Here is a 26,918-nt window from a genome sequence, read left to right as displayed (position 1 = left end):
AGTGCTTGAGAGACTAAGGCAGGAAGATCTTGGTCTCAAAAAAACAATATCTGTACATACATAAATACATAAATAAATACAGAATTTCCATTTGATGTTTCTGTTGCCTTGGAAAATCCACTAAAATTTAGTTTGGGAAGGGAAGTTACTACTTTGATCTCAGGTTGTAGAAAATCTCCCCTCTATCCTTCTGACCCTCCACCTCCTGAGAAGCAAGGGTAGAGCAGGGAGCAACCATTCTTTGGAAGGCCCTAGGAAAGCTACAGGTCTGGGAACATAAGATTAAGGAGTTAGTGTCTTCTAATTTGTTTTGTAATAAAGGAAGTTATGAGATTTTTTGAAGGTTAATCTTCTTTTATATCCACAGTAAAGACAGTACTTGTAAATATTTGATAGCAAATGTTAGATATCACTGGTAACATCAGATGAAAATTTATTCCAAACATGATTTGAGGAAATACCCCCCCACACACACACACAATTTCATTAACTTTGAAATGAAAGAAGAAAATAGAAGCTTAAGAAAGAACACTAAATACTGTCTAAGACACTGGGGCAAGGCCACCAGATATATTTTGTATGTCTATAGAAAATAAGTTAAGCTGGGTTGGGAGGTGGCTCAGTGGTAGAGCACTTGCCTTGCATGCATGAGGCCCTGAGTTTGATTCCTCAGCACCACATAAACCAAAAGAAAAAAGTCGGAAGTGGGGCTGTGGCTCAAGTGGTAGAATGCTAGCCTTGAGCTGAAGAGCTGAGGGGACAGTGCCCAGGCCCAGAGTTCAGGTCCCACGACTGGGCGCCCCCCCCAAAAAAAAAAGAAAATAAGTTAAGCTTCACTCTTATTAGGAAGAAGCGGATATAACCTCATCTTCCTGTCCTACAAAATTGCTTTGAGGATCCATTAAAGAGTGCCCCCACCTATAAAACACTACAAAAATGCAAACAGGAAGCATGATGAACCTTCCATTCAATGAGTAGAATCAACAGTGAAGAGGGGACATAGTTGAACTTGGCTATTATGAAAATATGAGCATAGGAAGAAAAAATTGATCTGAATTAGGTGGAAGTGTATACCTAAAGCTTTATAGTTGTAGTCTTTAAAGCAGTAGCCCACTTACTTAATATGTTTTTATACATTTTTGTACGTTTTTTATTGTAAAAATGCTGTACAGAGGGGTTACAGTTACATGAGCAAGGTAATGAGTACATTTCCTATTGAGCATTGTTGTTTCCTCTTTTGTTTTCCTTCCACCATCCCTTCTCTCCCACCTCCACAACTAACACCCCTCCCCACTGCTGAAGTTGTAAAGTTCAGTTTTCAACATAGTGTTTTGTACATCTCATTGTTACAATTGGTCAACCTGTATCCTTATTTAAGCATTTTGTTTAGCTGTGGTTAACAAGAGTAAAGAAATACTATATGTTGACCACAAGGTGGCAGCAGGATTCTAAATGCTCTACGTAGGAATCTACAATATTACTTTCAGTATGAGTAACGTAAAAATGATTTAAGTAGATAATCTATGATCTTACACAATGCATTTTGTCTTTCTTAAAATTTTACAATATTTCTGGAAGCAGAATTTTGTTATGAAATAAACTAAAGTCGTTATTCTTGGGTTCTTTAAAACTTGTAGTCTTACTGTAATGTTTTGCATATGGAATCCATGAAGTATCTAAATGTATACATGAATGTATTAATGATTCACTCACCAACAATGGTGGAATGTGAAACCTTATCTAAGTCTTTAGCCTTCTTTTTTCATAAAATATTAGGAATTAACTAGTTTTAGTAAGAGATACTGTTAAATTGAGATAATTCTTTAAGATTTAGCTCAGTTGTAAAGCACTTGCCTAGCCTTCATCAGGCCCTGGATTTGATCACTAGCACCAGAGAAGATAAATACACACACATACACACACACACACACACACACGTGTACACACATACACACACACAGTTTTTTGTATTCTTGATCATTTTCTAGAGCAACTGTCACATGGATAATGACTGTAGAAAGCATTTTTTTGAGGATATGCTATTTTAATCTTATTGCTAGAATAACTAAAATCCTGAACTTTGTAGCTGGGCTAGTGCTGATTTATCATAGATAACCATAGATGGAGTCAAGGAGAAACAAAGAATGAAAGAGTGATTGACATACCACGAAAAGGACAAAAACAGGGTGGTTTACCACCAGTGTTAATGTTCACTGAGCACTTACCATGTATTATTTTATATGTCATCTCACTTAAGTGACACAGACAACTCATTTGACCAATAGGAAAACCTCCAAGGTATATAGTGGTGAAATAATCTTTGTAAGGTTATAGAACTAATAGGTATCAAAGCCATGCTTCATATATGAGGTAATTGCTACAGGCTGGAAGAGGGGAAAAAGTTAGGTATTTGAGAATTGTTATTAAATAAAGGTAAATTTTTAGTTAGGCAACAATAATACATTTTAGATTCTTCCTATAATTTATAATGCATTGTGAACATAAGCATATTTTACAGGAAAGATGTCATGGTAAATGTTGTCATTACAGTTTACTGGGCTCAGTACCTTTCAGGAATATTCTGCTTAAGCTGGGGCGGTAAACAAATGTATGCCTTTGATACGAGGAGAAATTGGAAGCAAGCTAGACAAAGGGATCAGCTTGGATAAAGTTACAGTAGCAGAGGGTTGCGGCCTGTCTGCAAAACAGCCTTTAGAACAGCCTCCTAGGATCACAAGCTACAAAATGCATGTGAGGAGACAGGGAAGCATAGGTAGCTAGTGACAAGGTCATTGATGATTTTGATGTTGTTCAGAGGTCATTGAGCTTTTGTTTTGTGGGACTGCATGCTGGGGAACCCTTGTTGAATTTGATGGAGAGAAGTGATTGACTTTCCTTTCACAGATATGAAAGACAGAAGCAGGGTCTAGGAAAGCATCAGTAATGAGCTAATAGTGGGGCTGATTAAAGCTACATTAAGAATTAGAATCTTTTTTTTTTGGCCAGTCCTGGGGCTTCAACTCAAGGCCTGGGTGCTGTCCCTGAGCTTCTTTTGCTCAAGGCTAGCACTCTATCACTTGAGCCACAATGCCACTTTCAGCTTTTTCTGTGTATGTAGTACTCAGGAATTGAACCAAGAGCTTCATACATGCTCTACCACTAAGCCACATTCCCAAGCCCTAAAGCTATATCAAAGGTGCTTTATTTACAATGGTGCTTTGGATATAGGGAGTAGTAGGGGAAAATCTCAAATGACCTTTGAATTTTAGGGTGACCATTGGCCAGAGTTTATTTTTTTAATATATATTTTTATTGTAAAGATACTGTACAGAGAGGTTACAGTTACACGAGCAAGGTAATGAGTCCATTTCCTATCAAGCATTGTTCGGCCAGAGTTTAGAAACAGCTAAACTTGGCAAAGAGACATGTATAGTAGTACCAGTTTGACGTGGTTGTGGAATCTTTTAATAGCCATTGTAAGCTATTTGTAAGTCAAGAGGAGGTAGATGATGTTAGTCTAGTTGTGAAGTAGAAGAATACATTTGTAGAAGAGTGGAAAAATAAACATGTTACAGGTAAAATTAAGAGGGGGAAAAAGTAATACATGAAAAACTGTTCCTCAGTGTTTTGAGAGGTAGGAACATAACACTATTAGCTTCTTGTTTTAAAGTCAAAAGTAATAGAAATAATAACTACAATATTCCATGTGTTTTTTTTGTTATTTGTTAGTTTCTGTGATGCTATGGGCTGAACCAAGAGCCTTCTGCATGCTCACTAAGCACATACTCTAACTGAACTACATCTTCTGTCCCCAAGTGTAAACTTTGAATTACTGCTAGGGCAGTTTTATAGATTTGAAGATTGACAACTCATTAATCATCTACTTCTGCCTTCCTTCCTCCAGTTAGAGCTAGGTGTACTATCTGTGTGGGCAAGTAGCATCACGTTCATATGTGTATAGCACTTACTTTGTCATATAATTTTGTTTAGAATAATCTCCCACTCTAACCTATAAAATCATTTGACAGAGCCATTGTCGAATGACTATGAGAGCAATATTATGTACAAGGTCTTGTATAGAAATAGGCTTTTGTTTTGTGTTTTAAAGTTTTTTGAATATTGAGAATTAATACAGTTGAAATGCTAAATTCTCATGAAACAAAGTATATTAGTTATTTCCAGGATGGCAGCAGTTTTTAAATCTAGGATTATGAACTAATACTTGTCTATATTTTCTGGGGGCTTATTGAGAAGGGTTTTAGGATTCATTTGAACTGTCCTATGGACAGGGCACTAGACAGAAGTATGTTGTCACCTGACAGGGGATAGTTGAAATCCTGAATATTTTTTGGTAAAATATTTTGTTTCTTAGCAGAAAATAGTTGTGGCTTTGAAACAGAAGACTACTTAAAGCCTTCACCTCTTCCAAGAAGCATGTTCAAGAAAAGTAGCCATACAGAGGAAAAAGACAGACTAGAAGATGATAAAGAAACTGTCCCACACGGACACTTAAACCCTGATCCTTCTCTTCCATGGCTGAATGGCAGACAATTGGAGGTAGAGAAAAAAGCATCCTCTGAAAATGTTGACCTTGAGGTTGGTACTCCTAGTTAATTGTATTCCTGAAATCTGGCTTTTGAGCGCTCTCTCTCTCTCTCTCTCTCTCTCTCCCTCCTCCCCCCCGTCTCTCTCTCTCTCTCTCTCTCTCTCTCTCTCGCTCGCTCGTGCTCTCTCTCTTTCTCTGTCCCATTTTCTCACATTCCCTCCTCTCTCCCCCTTGTTTATATGCTGATCCGGGGGCTTAAACTCAGTGCCTATGTGCTATCCCTGATATTTTTTTTTGTTCATGGCTTGCACTCTAGCACTTGAACCACAGATCACTTCCATTTTATTGTTTGTTTGTTTTAAGTGCTTAATTGGAAATAAGAGTCTAACTGACTTTCCTGCCTGGGTAGGCTTTTAAAAAAAATTATTTTCGTTCAATATAAATGTCTAGCTAATAGAATATTATGAATTTTTTGTAGCTGCTATGACAAATCGTCACAAACTGGATAACTCGGAAGAAATTATTGCCTTAGTCTGAAAGTCAGAATCTGAAATGCAGCCCTAAACTAAGCAGGAGCCATGTTCCTAAAGGCCTGAAGAGATCCTGCAGCATCCTCGGCCTCCCCAGTCTCCTCCTGCAGTGCTCAATTGCCCACCTACATCCCCACTGGCCTTCTTCCCTGGGTTTCCTATCACCCTCATCTTTCTTTAATGAATGGCACTGTTGGTTTGGGGTTTTCCCTAACCCAGTGTGTATTGATTTTAACTAATTATATCTGCTCATAAGTTCTTCTAGAAGGCTTGAATTTTTGAGGGTACTAGATACTATTTTCTACCATTGAACGGTGTTTTGATGTTACTAGGTGGTCTTAAGACCACATCCACATTCTCTGGCTTTCTCTTGAAAGCCAGAAATCTGAAATCAGCTTTGTTACATAGCCCATAATGTAGAACTGTTATCTTATTGCTAGACACTTACTCATAAAAATCTTAATTTCCATAATGTTCACTACGAAGTCTTCCTGACTGTGCTCTGAGTCTTCTTTAAGACCACCTTTTTTGGAACTTCCCACGCAGGTTTTGATGAAGCCTTTTTGCCTCTGGGTGGATAACCTTCAGCTCCTCACTAGTTATACTGTCCTTTTGAATTTTCTGTATATGTTGTATGATACCTGTCTATTCAGCCATCACAAACATGTTTCCTGATAATGCTCAAACATTCTTATGTTGACCACCTTACCACCCTTGTTTTCTAACTGTACATCTGGGTCATTCTTGAACTGGTCATCAGGTCATCTGGTCATCCCTGTTGGCTATTCTTTGTTACTGTTTTCCATCAGTGTATGTCATAATTTTCAGTCTATTTTCTTTTCACCTATTTAGTGACTTAATACTGGATATTACGAATGATAATACTGTAAAGATTCTAGATTCCAATCTGTGTCAGTGAATGAGTTTTCTAGAAAGAAAATATAGTGGCTACATAGGAATTTTCATCACTTTCTCCCTGGCAAGAGACACCAGCTCATTCAGTTTCTAACTTCTAAGGTTTTCTTTATGCCTTGTATACATGTGCCAAGTTTTTAGGTAAATTTTGTGTTCAAATACTGTGGCTACTGCCCTTCTCTGAACTTACTAATTTATCTGGTCCTAAGCAACCTAGGACTTCACAAGCTAGTCCAGGAAGTCTGCAGTCCTCTGATTGGAAAATGCTTTCAGTCAAACACTGCTGACTTGAAAATCTCCTCAGGGGAAGCATTGTCTAGCAGAGTAGACCCTAGTGGCTCAGCCCTTCTGCCACCTTCAAATTCATTCTCTTCATTGTTTTCGATGTACTTTCTTTGTACTCATAAACTATTGTAGGAAGGAAATTAAAGTATGCAACAAAAATTCTTACATTATGTAACCACTTTACGCTAAAATATTGTTCTATAAAGAGAGGTTTATTGTAGGCACAGGTATATTTGTTTCATTTGAGTATAATCTGTCCACCTAGTTTTAGAACATGAATAGCATTTGTCTTGTTTATTCATCCCTTGAAATGTTTATAAAGATTGAATTTTAGATTGAATTTTGAGTTTTGAGGACCACTACAAATTTATAGGTATTAGTTAAAGAATTAAGTGACCTCTGAGAGACTACTTTTTACTGACCAAGACATCAAATCTAGAAAGTAAGGCTTACTTACTTCCAGTGCTATAACACTTTTGGCATTTTTTTTTTCTGAGTCCAGTTGTGGGGCCTGAACTCTGGACCTGGGCGCTGTCCCTCAGCTCTTCAGCTCAAGACTAGCGCTCTACCACTTGAGTCACAGCAACACTTCCGGCTCTTTTTCTTTTTGCTTATGTGGTGCTGAGGAATCAAACCCAGGGCCTCAGGCATGCAAGGCAAGCTCTCTACCACTGAGTCACCTTCCCAGCCCGACACTTTTGGCATTTTTAAAGTCATAAGACAATAATGCTATTTCCCTCCATGATCTTCAAGGATAAACTTATATAGTCCTTTTTCTTAATAAAAAAAAACAGGGCCCATTGTTAAAAAGCTTGTCATCATCATTCCTTAAAGAAAATCCTGAAAGATGTTCTTCACCAGGATCTAGAGAAGAAGGATCGATAAACGGTGAGTGTATGCCAGCTTTTCGCATCTTATTTCAAAGTTCTGTGTAGTTTAGAGCCCTATTTGTAAGAGAAATGCTACTTCATGTAGTTATAGGGAAGATATGTTTGTGTTTACCTGCATTTTAATCTCAACTATGCACTTGTGGCTTCAGATACAGAACTTAATTTCTCAGTAACTCAGTTTTATCAAAGTATATTACTTGTCTCAAATGGCCCATGTGGAGATTAAATGACATGATACATTTTAACCTTGAACCCAGCTCCCAGTAGAAATAGAGGCTATTATTATGTGTGCAGATGCAGCAGTGTAGAATGCAGCATGATAGTTGGGTGAACTTTTAATCCAGGGGTATATGAGCAAAGTAACAAAGTTCTTTGGCCCTATGTATTGATCTTTACAATGTAATATACCTTAGGGTGATTATGAGAATTAGATGAATTAATAATACATATAAAGCACTTATAATATACCGTCTTAAGTACCTAGCAAAATAAGTTATTAAGATTTATTTTCTGAATGCTGTAACATGTAGCTTAATGAGAGCTACAAGGCAGAACCATTTCTAGAAGTGAGATTTAAAGCAAAATTTATCAAGTGATTACTATGTAGTATAATTTTTTATCACTTTAAAGATTAAAATACAAATTAAAACAGAGTTTTACTAAGGCTCCAAAGTTCGAACTTCCTATTTCACTAGAGAGATTGATGTATAGTTCATGTGAATCAAAAAATCAGGGAGCCATAGGTACTCTCCAAATGTGTATATGTAACTGTAATGATTTAAACTTCCTTCCAGAGAAGTTTCCCACAAAAATGCAAGAAGGAAGATGTTGAACAGTGAAGAGTCAGGTTTGACCAGGACATGGATCCTGGTAGAAATGAACATTGATGACATCACAGATAGCAATGATTTCTTTTTTTCGGGGGGGGGGGGATCCGGTCGTGGCACATGAACTCTGGGCCTGGGCGCTGTCCCTCAGCTCTTCAGCTCAAGGCTAGCGCTCTACCACTTGAGCCACAGCGCCACTCCTGGCTGTTTTCTTTTTGCTTATGTGGTGCTGAGGAATCGAACCCAGGGCCTTGAGCATGCAAGGCAAGCGCTCTACCACTGAGCCTCCTTCCCAGCCCAGCAATGATTTCTTTCTATTGAGCACTCCAACGTGTGGCATAGTCTGAATAGAAGCAGTTGTATAAAAGCACATCCAAGTCCTCTCATGCCAGAGCCTGAGCCTATACCAGGGAGCAGTGAGGAAGATGATAGGTTTGCCTTCAGTGTGATAATGCTGTTTCATGGAGGCAAAGAAACTTAAATCTGCGTGAAATGATGTTAGCTCTTAGTTCTGTCTGCATCTCTGCAGTGTATGTGTCCTAGTACCTGCAGCACATAAAGATGTATGCCACACACTCTCTCTCTCTCTCTCTCTGCTTTAACCAAACAGATCATGCACTTCCATTATGTGGCTTGCACATCAACATGTTCTTTTTGGCTTTATCTTTGTTGTTGTAGTTACTACATTCTAAATATTAGTAGGCTGTTTTTCTAAGTATCAGTTTTATCTAATGCTTCCTTAGATTGAATGGCCATTTTTACTTTTGTAGATCACTTTTGAAAAAAGTTTATTCAAGCTGAATATGATACTTTTCATATTTTACAAGCAAGAAAAAAGAAGCTCTAGAAAGTTCTCATTTAATAGAAAATAAATGACTCATCCGTTTTATGAATTGGAAAGAATGCTTAAGTGCTGTCACTCTGTCTCAACCTAGATTTGGATAGAGACCTCACCAAACACTCTAATGCTTTGATATCAAATGGGAACAAAGAAAATTCAGTTTTAACAGACTGTGTCACTCCTGAACTTGAGAAAACTATGGAAAGTCAAGTGACTGCCATTGACCTTGAAGAAAAGCAAGCTGAATTGAAATCAGGGGAAGACTATCCACTTGATCTGCCACTTTTTAAATCTCAGAGTATGTTAATATCCACCAGTGCAAAGGAATCTGCAAAGGTATCTGTGTATTTGTGTCTTCTATACTACAGCTGAAAATGTGAAATAGAACTTTAAAATAGTTTATTTTCTTTCATTGTATCTATCTTACCTTTGAAAAACTCATCCTTTGACAATGACAGTACATTGCTTAGCAAGTAAGTCTTAATAGAATTTTATCTTTAAAGAAAATTTGCAGTTATCATTATAAAACCTAGTTTTGCATTAAAAATGAGCAGAAATAGGTCTTTAGATTTAAAAAAAAATACAGCTCTCTGGAGTTCCCACGTTTCAACTTGGTAAAATATTAATGTCATTTTAAAATGCTTAGGGAATTTTAATGAAAAATGTTTATCAACATCCTTTTTTTTTTAAATAGTTGGACAGGGCCACTAGAAACATTACTATTATAATCTTGAGAAGCAGATTTGTAGTATGTAGGATTGTTTGTACCTGTGCTAAATTGTAGCAGAGTACTATACTTTTAAGTTTATTGGATAATATTTTTATTTTAGTTAATATTTTGGATAATATTTTAGTTATTTTTTTCTTTTGAATGTTATCTTTATCTTTTACAGCTGCAGACAGCTCTCAGCTACATTTATCCATTATTACAGGATGAAAACAATGCCAGCTGAGACCTGGTGGTTGAGCAGGACTTTCATAATACAAGATGCAGGGGCTGGGAAGGTGGCTCAGTGGTAGAGTACTTGCCTTGCATGCCTGAGGCCCTGGATTCGATTCCTCAGCACCACATAAGCAAAAAGAAAAAGCTGGAAGTGGCGCTGTGGCTCAAGTGGTAGAGCGCTAGCCTTGAGCTAAAGAGCTGAGGGACAGTGCCCAGGCCCAGAGTTCAGGCCCCACAACCGTACTTCCCCCCAAAAATACAAGATGGAGTCTTTTATTAAAATGTGTGGAGTAGGTTCATTAAGGCATGTACTAGGTACATTCATCCTTAGCCACTTTCCTTAGAAAATACTCCTGCCACGTTAGGGTGTGTTCATATCTGTGCTCTCACTGTACTGCAAGCACTGCCCACCCCCTCCCCAAACCCATGTGTAGATACTAGTGACTCCTTCCAAGTAGGAAGAACAGTCTATAGTAAAGAGAAGGGATCTTAAAAATGTCTTCTAGAGGTAATTCTTACAAAACAAGATCATGACATATTTCCTTTACTAGACCTGCTTTATTTTCTAGCTCTATTGAGTAGTATTTCTCACTTCTGAATCTAACCAACTCCCTGCTAAAGTCTGTCTGTTGGTTTCTCATCATGAGGGTAAAATCCAAACTCCTCAACACCACTGATGTCACATAATTCCCTGATTCTTTTGTGACCATGTCCCCCTACCACTCATTCCGTGTTAGCTCCATGAGATGTGCGTGTCCTCAACAATATAAAATCCTCAGGTGTTTTCCTCCTAATTGAGGACTTCTTGGAGACTTTTCCATTCTCCACTCTCAGCCCTTGTTCCATTCTCCAGGGAGGCTTGCTCAAATCAGCTTTACTAAGGTGACTGCTCATTACCCCTTGTCACTGTCCCGGTTATGTCTTTTCTGCAGCTTTTGTTTTGTTATTATTGTCTGTTACCTTGTAAAATTTGGTGTACCTGAGCCCGTTTGTTTCACTGATCTGTCCCTAATACCTACTGTTCTTGACACATGTGAGATGCATAAAAGGAACTAATAATGTAACTGACAGTCATACTGAATGATCTAGCTATGATGTGTTTTATTTAGAAAACAATTGAAGACAGAGAAATGAAGAATAAAAAGCCAACAAATAATAGAGTATCCAGTGCATCTGGCAGGTAATAAAATTATCAACTTCTCTCATTTATGCATATGCATTCTCACAAAACCCATTTTAATTTAAATTCTGTAAAATAAATTTAATATAGTATTTACTCTCAGGTTTTAACTTGAAAGATGGAAGGATTAGAAACTTCATGGTAAAACCCCTCCATTGATTCTTTTATAATATGTAGTTAGTAAAATGACTAAGTATATTAATGATGGTTTGAATGCCTGGGACATTACAGAGCTGTTTCTTCTTTTGCTGGAACAGTAGATACAGAGTAGAATCAGACTGAAATCAGCATGGTTCTTCTCTCAATATCTTTGTCTCGCATAAGAAAAATTGCACTTTGTCTTCAGTTTTATGGACTAGGTGGGCTCACTACAGTAAGAAGCTCCATGGCTTTGTCTTGATTGATGATGAATAGTACTAATCTATAAAGACTAATCCAAGTCTTTGATTTTTAAAGTTATTATTAATCACATTGAGCAGTATCGGCCACAGTTTTTGGAAATTGCCAAAAGGACATGTTTTAGGCTTTATTGACCATTCTTTTCCTGCTGTAAGCCCTCAGTTGGAGATGAGTGATTGTAGCTACAGTGGAATAATTTACTCACCAAACAGGTGAGGCTTCATTCCCCCACCAACCCTGAAATAAGCAGCAGTGTTTCTGCCTTTATATTTAGAGTAGTTCGTGTAACAAAATATTCCAAGAAAATATTAAAAGGATTATTAAACCTCATTCTATTAATCATGCATAGTTTGTGATATGATCCATCTTTCTTTAAAAGGCTCTAATTACATAGCACTTTTATGCATCTTCGTTTAATTTGTAACAAATATTTACAGATAGGTGAAAATAGTAAATCCTCTTTTGCAACCCAGAACTCATTGTTGAGTATGAGTTTTGGTACATTTTAGAAGGAATATGATCCCTACAATAGTTTGAAATGATAGGGGTATTGTTTGGCTCTGAGAATAAAATTGGTGTAAAAGCTAAAAAAGAAAAAGCTCTTAATTTATAAAGAGAAATGGATTTATACCAACATAAGCTAAAGTTACAAAATTTGGCCTAGATCATATTCAAAATAATCATAATTTATTTAACTAAATTATAATGCAGTTTTTAAATACAGCAATTGCATATTCTTATACCTATCTCTTCTACTAAATATAATTGTAATAGCTTATCTTGCTCCATTTGGAACTTTTCAGATTAATGACCTCTGAATTTTTAAAGAAGCCCAGTTCTACAAGGAGAACACCATCGGCAACTACCTCTTCTCACTATTTAGGGACTTTAAAGGTCTTGGACCAAAAACCTTCACAGAAGCAGAACATAGAACCTGACAGAGCAGATCACATAAGAGCAGCTGTTTATCAAGTAAGGGAGAATATTTTTAAAGCAAAGGAGAATTTATTCATGGCCATAAAGCAGCCTGTTCATTAGAGATAAAGTAAATCTGTCAGCAATGATGATTTAGCGCTGCTTTTATCGGGAAGGGTTTTAATGTATGAGCTATGCAGAATGTTGCTTTTACTAAATTAGTGCTTCTATACTTCATTTAATTGATCAGGGCTGTGTTTAAGGGAAGGTGCCATATAGTAAAGACCAATCTTGTACAACGTATGTTCATTTTAGTAGTTCTTAAAGTTTATATTAATGAGCATGAATAGTCTCTACCATTTTTTGTAAAACATACACTATGAAAGAATTTCCTATTTTTTTCACAGTTAAAGGCCTTTTTGTTTTGTTATATAGAATAGTACACATTACAAAGTTGTGCATGTGAATTTTAGAGAAAAATGTTAATGTTTTCCCATTCTGTTAATATTTTAAATATATATGGTTAATATAAGGGAGATAATACACTTGTGATTTTCTTAAATCATTTTCATCTTTATAGATCAGAATACTGTTAGAAAATTATACTGGTTTGTATACAAAATTTATGTTTGTATTTTCATTTTTGACATTTTAGTCAAATATTTCAGAAATTGATCATTCTAATTCATTTGGGCTATGTTAATTACCATATGTCCCTTTTCATATTTTCACAGGAGTGGTTGGAAAAGAAAAATGTATATTTACATGAAATGCACAGAATAAAAAGGATTGAAAGTGAAAACCTAAGGATCCAAAATGAACAGGTATTGTGAATGAAGTGAAAATTGTTCTGAATTTTTATGGGAATAAAGTATCTCTGAATATTAAACTTTTCTAAATCAACTGTCTTTCTAGTGGTGAAATGACATGTATAAAAGAATTGATTTCTGATTCATTTTCCTTGTACTTTATAGACTTTTAGCTTGACTTCAATATGGCAGGTTTCCATGGAAGCACAGAAACAGCAATTTTTAGTTTAGTTGTTAAGCATGAAATAGGTATTGCATGACTGAGAATGAGCTTGTTATTATTTATGACCACCTAAATCACTCTTAAAACTTGACTTCAGTTAGATCTTAGCTAAGAACACAAAGGAGCACCAAGCATTCATCTTTAGTTCTCTTCTATTCTTTTTTGAGTTTTATAATTTTTCTTCAAGACCAAACTTGAATAAGATAATATGGTCACTACCTACATATTTTCTAGTTTGGCACTGATTCTCAGAATTTGTGTGTGCGCTGGTACTGGGACTTGAACTTAGAACATGAGTACTGTCCATGAGCTTTTTTACTCAAAGTTGGTGCTCTACCACTTGATTTACAGTTCTATTTCCAGCCTTCTGGTGGTGAATTGCAAGTAAGTCTCTGGACTTCCCTGCCCAGACTGGCTTTGAACCTTAATCCTCAGATGTTGGCCTCCTAAGTAGCCAGGGTCATATTATAAGCCTGGCCTTATTTTTAATATTTAATATGTCTTTGAATATTTAAAACTTTATTGTTCTGAACTGGGAATCAAGCTGGAGATCTTTACCTGACTGTGTGATGGTTAATTTACCTTCCTGTAACTTAGAACTTTCCAGATTTATTTTTTTACTGATCCATTTCTTGCACCACATAGCCTATTTTGATGCAGTGAACAATGAATGCATTAAACAATACAATTAACATTTTTATGAATTGATTTGTCTGAACCATTCTAAGTAAATCATCTTTTTAACTTATTTTCCATATATGATTAACAACAAAAGATGGATGATAACTACACATTTTATAGCTACATCTGTATTTGTCTACTTATATATACATTTGTATCTGCCTACTACATTTTCTGAAATAGAAAAGAGCAGCCAAGAGAGAAGAAGCGTTAGCATCATTTGAGGCCTGGAAAGCGATGAAGGAAAAGGAAGCCAAGAAAATAGCTGCAAAAAAGAGGCTGGAGGAAAAGAACAAGAAGAAAACGGAAGAAGAAAACGCCATGAGAAAAAGCGAAGCGCAGCAAGTACTCTGGAACTTCTCATGCCTTTCTTAGTTGTGTTTCAGTATTTGAAATCAGAAATAGTATTTACCTATGTTTTTACTTCTTCTGTAACAGCCACAGTGACTAAGAAAATCATTCTGAACTTTTTCAGGCTTTTGAAAAATGGAAAGAGAAAAAAATGGAATATCTTAAAGAGAAAAATAAAAAGGAAAAGGAATACGAAAGAGCAAAGAAACAGAAAGAAGAAGAGAGTGTTGCCGAAAAAAAGAAAGATAGCCTAACTGCTGTTGAGAGATGGTAATCCAAAATAATGTTTGGATAGTCTTGGACTTAACTCTTAGCTCTTTTCTAAAATGCATTCACTTGAAACTTGACATGTCTCTCAATCTCATTGCCAAAGCTTTACTAGGGAATCTTTATTATATATAGTTCTCTTTTATGCTGTCCTCCATAGGAATGAAAAAAAGGAAGCTTTTCTCAAGCAAAAAGAAAAGGAGAAAATAAATGAAAAAAGAAAGGAAGAGCTGAAAAGGGCTGAGAAAAAAGATAAAGATAAGCAAGCCATCAATGAATATGAGAAATGGCTGGTAGGTGTTACTTCTTAATGCACTATGTTTTCCTATAGCATTGTTTTTGTACCTTTTCTGACCTAAATGCAGTTCACTTGTCTCACATCTACTGGCTGTTTCTACCTGAGGAATTCAGTGTCTACTGCACGGGTAGTATTTTCTTTGATTTGCACATTTCTGTTAACATTTCTACTGTTCACTGAAGCCTCCAGACTTAAACTTCAAGGATAATGTGCATCTGGATTCACATTACCACCTCTGGTCATCTACAAGTCATGTCCATCCTTCCTTTGCAGTGGATGTCACTTGTAGACAAAGGTTCTCACATCAGGAGAAAATAGACAGGTACCTTCATGAAGCTATGCCATGATATTTTAGGTGAACATGGTCATTCACACAGGATCATTGAATTTACTGGTGAGAAAGTTAGTTTATTTCTTATTTTCTTCTGATGTTTGTTGTGACCTTGAGAAGAAGATTCATGTAGGTGTTTTCTACTTTAAAAAACAAATTTGAGGTTTAGAAAGAACCTATCTGCCTGGACTTTCCTACCCATAAATGCATATATTTAAGTTCAATTTACTGTTTACAACAGTTACTTATCATTGGTAAAGTTTTCCATTTTTTAGTAAAACATGTATAACTATAAATCTGCTTATAAACTATAAATACCAACCTAAATGTCTTACCCAGTTATTAGTGAAAAACAAATTTCCAAATAAAATGGCAAAGTGTCCCTGTCAGGTAGTAAATTGACTTTGATGTTCAAATAAAACAACATTTCAAAATTTTCATATGTCTTCTAGCTTGGGTTACAAAGTAGATGATGGTAATTGTTTTAGAAGAAACTTAGGGCTGAAGATTAACTAAGTGTCCCTTCATGCCAACTCCCAGATTAATTCATAGTTACCCTTAACAAAAAAAAAAAAGAAAAAGTTACATGCTAAAGCATAGAAGCATGTGCCTGTGAGAATGATTCTGAGCCCAGGAGTTTAAAGCCTGCTGGAGAGTAAGATCCCACCTCAAAAACAAACAAACAAAAAAACCCCAGAGATTTCTGTCTACTATAGATAACATTCAAAAGACTTCTTTAATTATTACCAAAGTAACATTATTGATTCCTGTTAATAACTATTCAGGGTAATAATGGCCTATTTAATATCCTGGCTTTTCAGGATTCTACTAACAAGGTCAAATGTGTTTCAAGGTTTTTGTTTTTTTGTTTTGTTTTTCTCTCTGAATACTGAGTGCATTGAACAAAGAGCTTATTCAATCAATGTGAGCTTATTCAGTCAATGTGGACATAACCAGTTACTGATTTATCTCCTACTCAATTGGATGGTCTGCCTCTCTCCAAAATACTAAAATGATTGCCAGTTATCTAGTTAAAATGTTTCTTTTCTCAGTTAAGACTCTGCAACGTTTTCCCTTTGCTTTAATAGGATTAGCATATAACATATGCTAATATGTTTTGACATATAACATAGGTAAAGATGTTAAAACTGGAAAAAAGAACAGTTATAGCACTGTTGTACATGACCATTCTATGCACATGCAAATCTTGTATCTTATATTGCTCTTCCGACATTTCATAATCATCTATGTCATAATGAAAGTTGCATAGACAACCACAAATTTACCCTGTGTCTTTTCCAAGCCATCACCCTAGTCATGGTTGTCTAAGATATTCTTGAGGGAATATGAGGAGATGTCCGGTAGGAGGGAGCACTTTATAGTGTTCACAGAGACTCAAACAAATGGAAAAAATCTAAATTACTGCATAGGAAAATGTTCAGATTCCATACCATGCCCCTCATCCATTTTCCTGCACAGACTCCTTTTGAGGTTCTCTGTTTTGAAATGGTTCCAAAGTCTATCTAGTGTAGTAAAAAATGTAAAACTATGGAAGATAATTTAAATGATATGAAACAAAATGATTTCTCTATTAAAAAAAACAAAACTTGACCATTTGTCTCCTTTATGAAGTAGCAATCTTTCTGCCTTTCTGTGCCAGTTGAGGTAATCGTCAGTAAAAGCTGTTTGGACTCAGCATTTCATCCTATCTGTGATCCCACATGTTCTGCTTTTTCTTTCCATAATTCTTCATACCTTTCTCATCCTGACTGACGACAGTCTTATCTCTGCCTCCCTCACTTGCCCATACTACACTTCAAAAATTATAGATTTCCTAGACCCTCTGGCCACTCCAGGGTTTGCTTCTCTCCCCTCAGAAGCAAACTTGGGTTGGTTTCCTCTCCATCTTATAACGGTCCCCTCTCCTGTCTGCCACACTCCCCTAGTCCCCCTCCCATCTCTGCATTACTCTGAATGCTACTTGAGTCACAATCCTTTACATAAATTTTCATTATTACCTCAGCATGCAGAGCCCCATGTATTATTCATCTCCCTCTTTATTCTCGTTTGATCCTCTTCCTTTTTGCATCAAATTTGAATATCCTGGATGTCTGTTTCCCCCTATATCCCAGGCTTTCTTCCACCTGTCTGATGCTTACTCCTGCTATTCTCTGTACTTGAATTGGTTTTCCTCCAACATACCACAAATGATTTCTCCTATTCTCTATGTCTCACTTTGATAACTTGCTGAATCCACTTTCCTTTGAAAATGCTCTCTTTGATTCTTTATTGAAAAATGATTTTGTTTCATAGGAATACACACAATTTGGAATTCTCTGTTCCTATTTACAAACCATTGTTTGTCTATTTTTTTTATCGGTCCATTTTGAAATTTCTCTAGGTAACTGAGACCGTATGTATGTTTTTGAATTTTGGGGAGCAATACTGAGGTCTGAACTCAGGGCTTCTCACTTGCTAGGCAAGCACTATACCTCTCCCATATCTCAAGCCCTTTTTGGAGATAGACTCTTGCTTCCTGTATGGACCTGTGCCTGGATTGTGATCTGCCTATTTTAGGATACCTGTCATAGTTGTGTTACAGGTACATACCAGCACACCTAGCTTCTTCCATTGAGATAGCACCTCATGGACTTTTCTGCCCAAGCTGAGCTGGAACTGCATCTCAGCTTCCGCACATAGCTGGGATGACAAGTATCTATCCTTACACACTCAACTATGAATTGAGAAGGGATCTCATGAGCTTTTCAGCCTTGGCTGACTTATAACTACAGTCCTCTTCTTCCTAGCCTTACAAGAACCAGGATCACAGACATGAGCTATGGACCTGGCTTGTGTTTGGATTTTCTGATCAGTCTATGATTGACCTAGAGTAAAAAGCTCAGAGCTTAGTGATGAATGAATGAGCAGAAATTGAAACAATGTAATGCCAGTAGCATAATAGACCCATAGGAAACATCAGAACTTATTCCATATAAGGACATAATATATGATACAGCAACACAAATTCATGGACACAGGATAATCACTATTATGATTATTAATGCAGTATTTTAAAATAAAACATCAAAACATTGTCTTATACCAAAAGAAGCTCCAAAGAATGAACGTGATAAATGTAAAATACTAAACAATAGAACAAAAAAATAGAACTTAACATTTATCAAACCTCACAGAGACATACTTCTCTAAACCTAGAATTGTTATAAGAAATTGCAAAAGAAAACAAACATGAACAGTTACCAAATTTAAACTCACTAGTTCATCAAATAAACAGTCCTTGTGGGTACTGGTTGGAAAGTGAACACTTATAGCTGCCTAATTAGTTGGCATTGTCCAGTAAGTTGGATGTATGCATCTGTTACAAAGCAGCAGTGTTAAATGTGTATCACTGTATATATGTATTCATACAATGTATGCAAAATGACTTGTGCACAAAGAAGCAAGCATGTTTATGGCAGCATTGTTTTGGGGTGAAAAAATATATAATTAGCCTATGTATCTTACAATACACATGTTGTACACATGCTGGAATTTCATATGTGGAAGAAAAACTTAAGCTATATGGGTGGATTTTTAAAAGAAACACAAAAATAGACGGTTGCAAAAAATATTCATAACATGATAGATACCTTATTGTATTCATTTAAAAATTCTGAAACAATTGCTTTTGGTTTGAGAATGGTTTGTAATAAAAATATTAGGAGAAACACTGCAGTAGTACTGTGTTAAGTAAGTACTAGGCTTAGAGTAGCTCTCAGGAAGGATCCAGTGGACACTGGAGCTTCAGAACTACTGGACACATTTAAATTTGGAATATTGCTCTTACTTTTCATAATTGAAATATTTTTGTACATATTGGTAAAAATTAAGGGCTACAGGAAGGTAAGGAAAATAATGTTTATTATTTGAATACATTCAAATGGATAAAATTTAAAAAGCAAGGCACTGATATCCATATATAATAAGATGGCCTAAATAATGGAGCAGAAAATTTATGTAAGGGCTAATGCAGTGATTGAGAATTTTCTCAAACTCAGTGATAGACAAAGCAACTAGAGGTGGAATTCTCAACTCTAAGAAATGTAAAATAGCTCTTGTTGCCATGCCCTATCACTTGTCACTTGTTGCATATGGCAATTTATGTCTTGTCCAACTATATTTGAATTACAAATTGGAGTGATGATTCTTAATGACAAAAAGTGATGCAACGCAGGCACTATAATCCTCACTATTCAGGGGATTACAGTTCAAAGTCAACTCAGCCAGGAAAATCTGTGAGGCTTATCTCCAATTAACTATCAAAAAACAAAAACAAAATAAAAGGCTGGAAGTGGAGATGTGACTCAAGTGGTAGAGTGCTACCCTTGAGCAAGAAAAGGTCAGGGGCAGTACCCAGGTTCTGAGATTAAGCCCTAGGACTGGCACACACACACACACATACGCAAACACACACACATGCAAACACACACACACACACAGAGTTAATTTTTTTAAGTGATGCAACATTAGTACACATATGAGTTAGCTCTAGTTGTTGTTTCTTCATTACCAGTTTAAGAAGTCATGTTAACATCTTTTCATGAGTTACTTTGTTCTTCATAAAAATAATGTTCACATTTTCTTGATCCATTCATCTACTGAGGGGCATCTGGTATATATACACAATGGAATCTATGCTTCTATTAGAAAGAATGACATCACCCCATTCGTAAGGAAATGGAAAGACTTGGAAAAATCATATTAAGTAAGCCAGACCCAAAGAAACATAGATCCCGTGGTTTCCCTCATTTGTAATAATTAGTATATGTTTAGAATAGTTTAGCAGATGAGCAGAATAGCTCAATAGCTATGTCTATATGTCCATATAGGATAATGCTAAGAGAAATGAATTCCAAGAAATGGAAACTAGAGGTTTCTCTTTGAGGTTGTTTTTAATATACTATGTGATTTCTTTTTTTTCTTTTGTGTGTTTTCTACTTTGGTTTATTCTCTGTTGTCACTGTATTTGATTTTGGTACCCTGGATATTGTATATACGTTTATCTGAACTAGGGAAGGGAAGGGGGTAAACCAATGCAACAAGGATAGTCACAAGACAATATGTTGGAAATGAACTATATAACTTGGGGATTGGAGTGGGGGAAGCAGGACAAAAATGAGGGGGGGGTAACAAGTTTGACAAGAAAGTTATGTTTGTAACTGTAACCCCTCTGTATACTACCTTGACAATAAAGTTAAAAAATAATGTTCACAGAAGAATGTATTCTTAAAATGTATTCTTAGATTGTATTTTAAAATTTTATTGTCATATCTCTTTAGGAAAAGAAAGAAAGACAGGAGAGAATTGAGAGGAAACAGAAGAAACGTCACTCCTTGCTTGAAAATGGGTCCCTTCCTCCATGGAGCCCTCCCAGCAGAACCATGCTTTCAAAGGTGTTTTGATAACTCTCTTATTTGTCAGCTCACCAGCTTTAGCCATCGGTTAAAAGCCATTCATTCCATTACTTCCAGTTAAACTAACCGATTTCAATTAAGTGCCACATATTTCTGGTAATGAGGAAAATGATACTTTGGAGTTTAATCAGTGTGAACATTTTTTTTCAAGCCATAGATCAGCTGCCTCAAATGAAATGCTACTAATTAGATTGCTTTTAGTGCTGAAAATGCAGAAAGCTTTATCATGCCCTGATAATCTCTAAGGTAAAATGATCTGTGATTACTTTATATAAACTATGCATGTTAATTATGTTTATTCCCAATGATAAAGTACAAGCCATTTGGTATCACAGTCAGAGTGATTAGTGGATTCTGGTGTACATCTAGATTTGGGCTTTTAAATAAATTGCTGCTGGGAGGTATGTGTAGATTACTTTTGCTTCCATTGATCTTTAGCTCAAAGCAATTGCATCATCTCTACCCAAGGTAGAATCTTGTGGACTGAGACAACAGTTTCAGCAGCACTTTAATCAATGAATATTTTATTTAGTAATTTCCTTATGTTTTAAGTCTAAATTATCTATTCCAATTTTATATGATAATCATGGTCAATTTATAATGGGATCACCTCTGAAATTTTTCTTTCTAAACTTAACACTTTGTGGACCATTGGGTGACACCAAAAGACATCCATTTCATGGTAGTGATTACTTACACATGACCTATGGCAATTCCTCAGGAGTTCAAGGTTATTGATGTAGTGATGTCATATAAAAGCTGTAATAGTGAATGCAACTACAATCCCCTTAACTGATACAGAGATTTTCCAAAGGACTTGTATTTATTTATTTGATCTTTGTCTATCCTTGTATTAACTGATCTCCTCCTGGACCTGTTCCTTGGTTTTAAGAAAGACCCAATTTTCTGCTCTCAGAGTTGAAATGCTGCTTTAATCAATAATAAATTGCAGAGACAATAGATTATACCTGGAAAAGAAACAGACTGTTTATGAACCACTTCTATCATCTCTGCTGGATCTTTATAAATATTATTTGTCATCTTTAAAACAACTGTTCAGGGTAGATGTTACTCTGCCTTTTTCAGTTAAAAGTCCTTAGGCCCAGAGAAACTAAATAACTTATTATACATCTAAGGAAGGCCAGCGCCAAGCTCCCTCTTCGCTTTTACACTCCCATGGAACCTCACTGATCACAGAATCTGTCAGGACTTTGCATGAACCCAAGCCTACTCTAGCTGATCCTGAAGAAGTAGCTTCTAGTTAGCAGACATGGTGAACCTCCTAAAATCTTACAAAATGAACTAAGGATTCATAAGATTTAAGGAGTTGCTTGAACATCTAGTGTTTAGTATTAAGATCTGAAAACTCAACATGTTATATAATAAATTTCAAAAGGAGCTTCAAAATTTCAAAAGGAGCTTTGGAAGTTTTCATGAGCTTAAATATTACCTTGTTCTGTTGGTGTGTGACTTAAGCTATAAGGAATCACTTTGTAAGATCATCTCGTGTAAATAAAACAAAACTAGAGGCCCTTTGATACTGCCAGAGCAGGGAAAAGACTTGATGAAACTGAACTGATGACCACATATGTGTATTATCAACATGAGGTTCAGGGCATTTCTTATCACCCATGTGTTTACCAAATACAACACCTGTCAGAGTGCATTGGTGTTTCTCGTATTCAGTTACTCAGCACTAAAGATATATCTACAAGTTACATAAAATAAAAAGAAGGGAAAAGAGATCAAAGACTAAATGCATGTCATAAATTTTACATTAAATATTTTATTAAGGTTTCTGATCATTTCCTTCTATATTTTTAGTGGCTTCCTGTTACTGTGAGTTGTGAGCATTAAGTAAATCTTTAGTCTTATTTACAACCCTGAGCCTTGCACTTTCCCTCACTTTCTGAAGGTGAGGGTAACTCAGACAAGTTGACAGTGATTATTTGGCATGACAGATTTTCCACCTTCCTGTCTGAGCTATATCACTCAAGAAAATAAAGCACTGCCTTCTCATGGGGCTGTCTTAAAAAGGAAACAAAATACTGACTTCTTAGTGTCCCTTCCATGATAGGATGAAATGAAGATGTGTGCAAAGACTCAGCAAGTCATTTCCTCAAATGTGATTTTACGTTTTTGTCTTATATGGTAATACATGTTTTCTTCCTTGCATAAAACTGTATTCAACTTTTGCTGAAATTACCTGGTTGAAAAAAAAAAATCTTTTCTCCTATAGAGAAGTGAAGCTGAGTGTTGGTAAGTGGATGAAAATTCAGTACTGTACTATTGTTTACTTTCCAAGACCCAAAGGAGAGGAGACTCATGCCTGGAATACTCACTTGAATATATTTATTTAAGGGTCATGATTTCCCCATTTTTCTCAGAAAGTATCAAATATCAATATAAGTGTCTATTCATTAAGTTTTCATTAATTGCTATATAAGAATATTTGATTCATCTTAAGGACAATAAATGCTATAGGTATGCATATTAAATTTCTAGTTCTGTAGATTGCATTGGTCAAAAAGAAGGATGAGATTTCAACAAAAATAGGAATTTTGTGAGTATTTAAAAATGTTAAATATTATAATATTTAAACATGTGAAATGCTTTTGAATGTATTATTTATAGATAAATCTGTTAATAAAAAAGTAAGCTTTTACATAGATTTAAATTCTGTAATAACAAAAACATGGTAATTTTAGAGGTCTGAAAGGAACAATATATACTGCACTTTAGATCAGAAAGAAGTTAAAGTCTTCTTTAACATAAGGAAACAAAAACTGTTTATAAAATAACAGTATCCCAATGGTTGGTATGTACACAAACTTAGGAAATGTTACTGTTTTAAGTTGTAAGGAAACTCATTCTTCACTGTTTCCAAAGCAGTACGCAATAGGAGATTGGTGTCCTTAGTTGTGTGTTCCTCAGTGTGATGTTACTTAATGAACCTGCCTAGATATTTTTGATTTGCAAGTTGAATAAACTGATTTCCAAACACTTTGACTTCTGTAATCTTCCATGTCTTGTTGTTAGCATGTCCAGGTCAGATTCTTCCCATTTTTCCATGGTTCTGGTCGTGTGATTAAAATGTTCATACTGACTTCGGTTAGTTGTTGCTGGTGTAGTTGATTATTGATCTCCCATCTGTCCCTACTTTTTTCTCTCCTGCCTACTCCATAAGTATCCACCAGATCAATCAAAGCTGTTTGAATACCAACACTACTCTGAAATGTGCGAAAATAGTGAAGTTTCTCAAGTCTTGAAGGGATTTCATAAAACAGGAAAAAGTACATGTTCACCAAAATCATTCTAATAATAAACTTAGATTTTCTTATATTCATATATATATATATATATATATATATATACATGCATTTTCTTACATTAATGGGTATACCTATAACATGTTCCACAGAAATCAAAAAAGTTTCCAATTTCTAGCTGCACTGGCTGACAGAATAATGAAATGCTGTGTAAATGCTATCCTGGAAGCTTCTCTTGAGTTCTAGGTGAACTATGTGTAAACATATAATGCTAAGTTGGATCTACAGAGTTCTTGATGCTGAGTTTAAGATGTTTTAGGAATTATTGGTGCAGTAGTATTTAATGTGGCATATTTTCATATAATGATTAAAGTCACTCAGGACTTACATTTTGAGTGATATTGCTGCTGTTTGTATACAGACTTCCTATTCTGGTGTTAAAAGTGTGCTCTGATTCTTATTTGTGGGCTAAAATGGCTACACATTTCATTTTAGAACTGACTGAAATTTTGGTTATAAAATGGATCTTTTAAAGTTTAGATGTGAACCTGATGTTTATGGCAAATTATTAAGACAATATTAAGACCATTAGAATCTGCAAATAAACAAGCCACCCATCTCCCAATTTAACCTACTTTCTTCCCTTCCAAGTTTTAGTTCCTAGAGGCTGAAATAAAGCTATGAATGAAGAAGGGAATTCTCTCTAGTTCTGTATTTCTCTGCTCTAGTTTTTTTTTCCTCCTGGCATTTCTGTACTAGTTATTTGTATAAGTGCACACAGGTAGTTTATATATATATATATATATATATATATATATATATATATATATATATATATATATACGTATATATCATAAAATATGAACGTGCATATATATGCAGACTTTTCAGTGAAATAAAATCATATATGTAGTAACAAGATTTTCCAGTTCAAAAATATATCATGAACATATTTCCACCCTAACAGAACTTCTAATAAAATTTAGATCAACTACAATTTGTTTAACCTATTACTGGGTAATATTTCTTTACAGGTGTTTATTATCATAAAGAATGTAACAGTGCAGTAAAGGTATTTGTAGCTAGTCAACATATTAGAGATGGTAACTCTCATTAAGTCTATAAAATTAATATGAACAAGCTTTTCACTTTTCATTTAGTGTTAAAATGTCATGAAACTGCAGGCTACATCAAAGGAGGTTTTAGGGACAGGACTGTCCATGCTGCGGTACACAAGCAAAATAGAAATGATGTTATGGATCATATCACAAGGCCATAAGGTGCATAAATGAACTGGAAGCCTTTTCATACTTCCACAACAAACAAAGGCAGTTGTTTAACATAGAAAATGTACACAGCAGGAATGGAGCTCAAGTGGTAAAGTGCAGGACCAAGTTCAATCCCTAGTACCACACACATGCACGCAAAGATAATACACAACAAAAATTGATAGCGGTTCTTGTTCATATGTGAGATAGATACATAGAAAACTTGTCTGTAATTGTAAAACCTTTCCTTTGGTCCACTGTGCACATTCCAAGGTTTCATCTGATCCATCACAGTTACCAGGAAGATGCCAATCTGGTGGACAGCTAGATTGAATGTTGAAGAAGAAAGCAACATTAAAACAATAAAACGTCTAATAACTTTCCTGTAGATATTTCTTACTCATTTAATGTTTTGATTAGTATTAGGATCCTTTTCAGCTTTTAAAACCAAGTGATAGTATGATTTTTGGGAAAATTGTAAAATCAGATATACCAATAAAAATTGGGGTTGGACAGATTCCCCTCAGTAAATGAATGGATCAAGAAAATGTGATACATATAGATACATATATATGTGTGTGTGTGTGTGTATATATATATAATGGAATTCTATGCCTCCATCAGGAAGAATGACAACACACCATTTGTTAGAAAATGGAAAGACTTGGAAAAAAAAATAATGAGTAAGCCAGGCCCAAAGAAACATGGTTTCCCTCATTTGCAATAACTAGTATAGGTCTAGGGCAAGCAGAAAAGTCAAAAGCTATGTACATTTGACCATATAAGATGATGCTAAGCCAAATGAACCCCAAGATAGGGACACAAGGTTTTATCTTCATTGCTGTTGTTTTTAATGTTTTTATAAGGTACTGTGTGATTTTTCTTTTCTTTTTTGCCAGTCCTGGGGCTTGAACTCTGAGAGCGCTGTCCCTCAGCAATTCAGCTCAAGGTTAGCGCTCTACCACTTGAGCCACAGCGCCACTTCCAGTTTTTTTCTTTTTGCTTATGTGGTGCTGAGGAATTGAACCCAGGGCCTCAGGCATGCAAGGCAAGCGCTCTACCACTGAGCCACCTTCCCAGCCCTTTTTTTGTTTCTTTTGTATGTTCTTCCTCCACAGTATAACCCTTGTTTTCACAGGATTTGATTTCAGTGCCCTGCATCTTGTGTATACATTTTCCTAATTTGGGGAAGGGAAGGGAAATAACAAAATGCTGAAATAAGGATACAAGTTGACCCATTGTAACAATAAGATGTACAAGACAGTATGTTGAAAACAAACTTTACAGCTTTGTGGGAGGCAGGGGCGGAGAGGGGGGAGGGAAGGGATATTAGGGGATAAAAAGAAGGAGGGGGTAACAATGCTCCATAGGAAATGTACTCATTACCTTACTCATGTTACTGTAACCCCTTTGTACAGTATCTTTACAATAAAAATGTTTATTAAAATGAATAAAATTCAAAAATGTTTGGGGTTGGAATCAGTAAGAAAAGCGAACAGATGGATAGATTGTTGTATTTTGTATGCATTTAACATTTTTAATTGACCCTGTGGTGATCATGAGAAGACTTCTGTGAACCTTACCCATCTCACACATGTCCAGAGTACCTATCTACACTTCTTCACACTAAACCATTAGTGATAGCTTCATATTTGTCCATTTAAGAACTAAATCTC

The 26,918-nt window shown here is 35.7% G+C and overlaps 1 protein-coding gene across 2 annotated transcripts in view; it reads left to right on the top strand.

Moving 5' to 3' along the window:
• Map9 (microtubule-associated protein 9) overlaps positions 1 to 23,708 on the top strand; it is a 28,399-nt gene extending 4,691 nt beyond the window's left edge. Inside the window, exons 5-14 of one of the 2 annotated variants that reach the window (XM_013029851.1) lie at positions 4,373 to 4,596; positions 7,071 to 7,164; positions 8,929 to 9,170; positions 10,887 to 10,957; positions 12,160 to 12,328; positions 13,006 to 13,095; positions 14,168 to 14,329; positions 14,460 to 14,605; positions 14,763 to 14,895; positions 20,571 to 23,708. In XM_013029851.1, coding sequence (XP_012885305.1) covers positions 4,373 to 4,596; positions 7,071 to 7,164; positions 8,929 to 9,170; positions 10,887 to 10,957; positions 12,160 to 12,328; positions 13,006 to 13,095; positions 14,168 to 14,329; positions 14,460 to 14,605; positions 14,763 to 14,895; positions 20,571 to 20,693 — 1,454 coding nt within the window. In that variant the 3' untranslated portion in view covers positions 20,694 to 23,708. Of the gene's footprint in view, positions 1 to 4,372; positions 4,597 to 7,070; positions 7,165 to 8,928; positions 9,171 to 10,886; positions 10,958 to 12,159; positions 12,329 to 13,005; positions 13,096 to 14,167; positions 14,606 to 14,762; positions 14,896 to 20,570 lie in introns of those variants that run through there. The other variant, XM_013029850.1, reaches the window with a different exon arrangement.
• The last annotated feature ends 3,210 nt before the right edge of the window (positions 23,709 to 26,918 follow it).

The sequence above is a fragment of the Dipodomys ordii genome, unplaced genomic scaffold (genome assembly GCF_000151885.1).
Source record: "Dipodomys ordii isolate 6190 unplaced genomic scaffold, Dord_2.0 Scaffold123, whole genome shotgun sequence".
In the NCBI taxonomy this organism is placed as follows: Eukaryota; Metazoa; Chordata; class Mammalia; order Rodentia; family Heteromyidae; genus Dipodomys; species Dipodomys ordii.
This window is presented reverse-complemented; position numbering and strand designations above follow the sequence as displayed.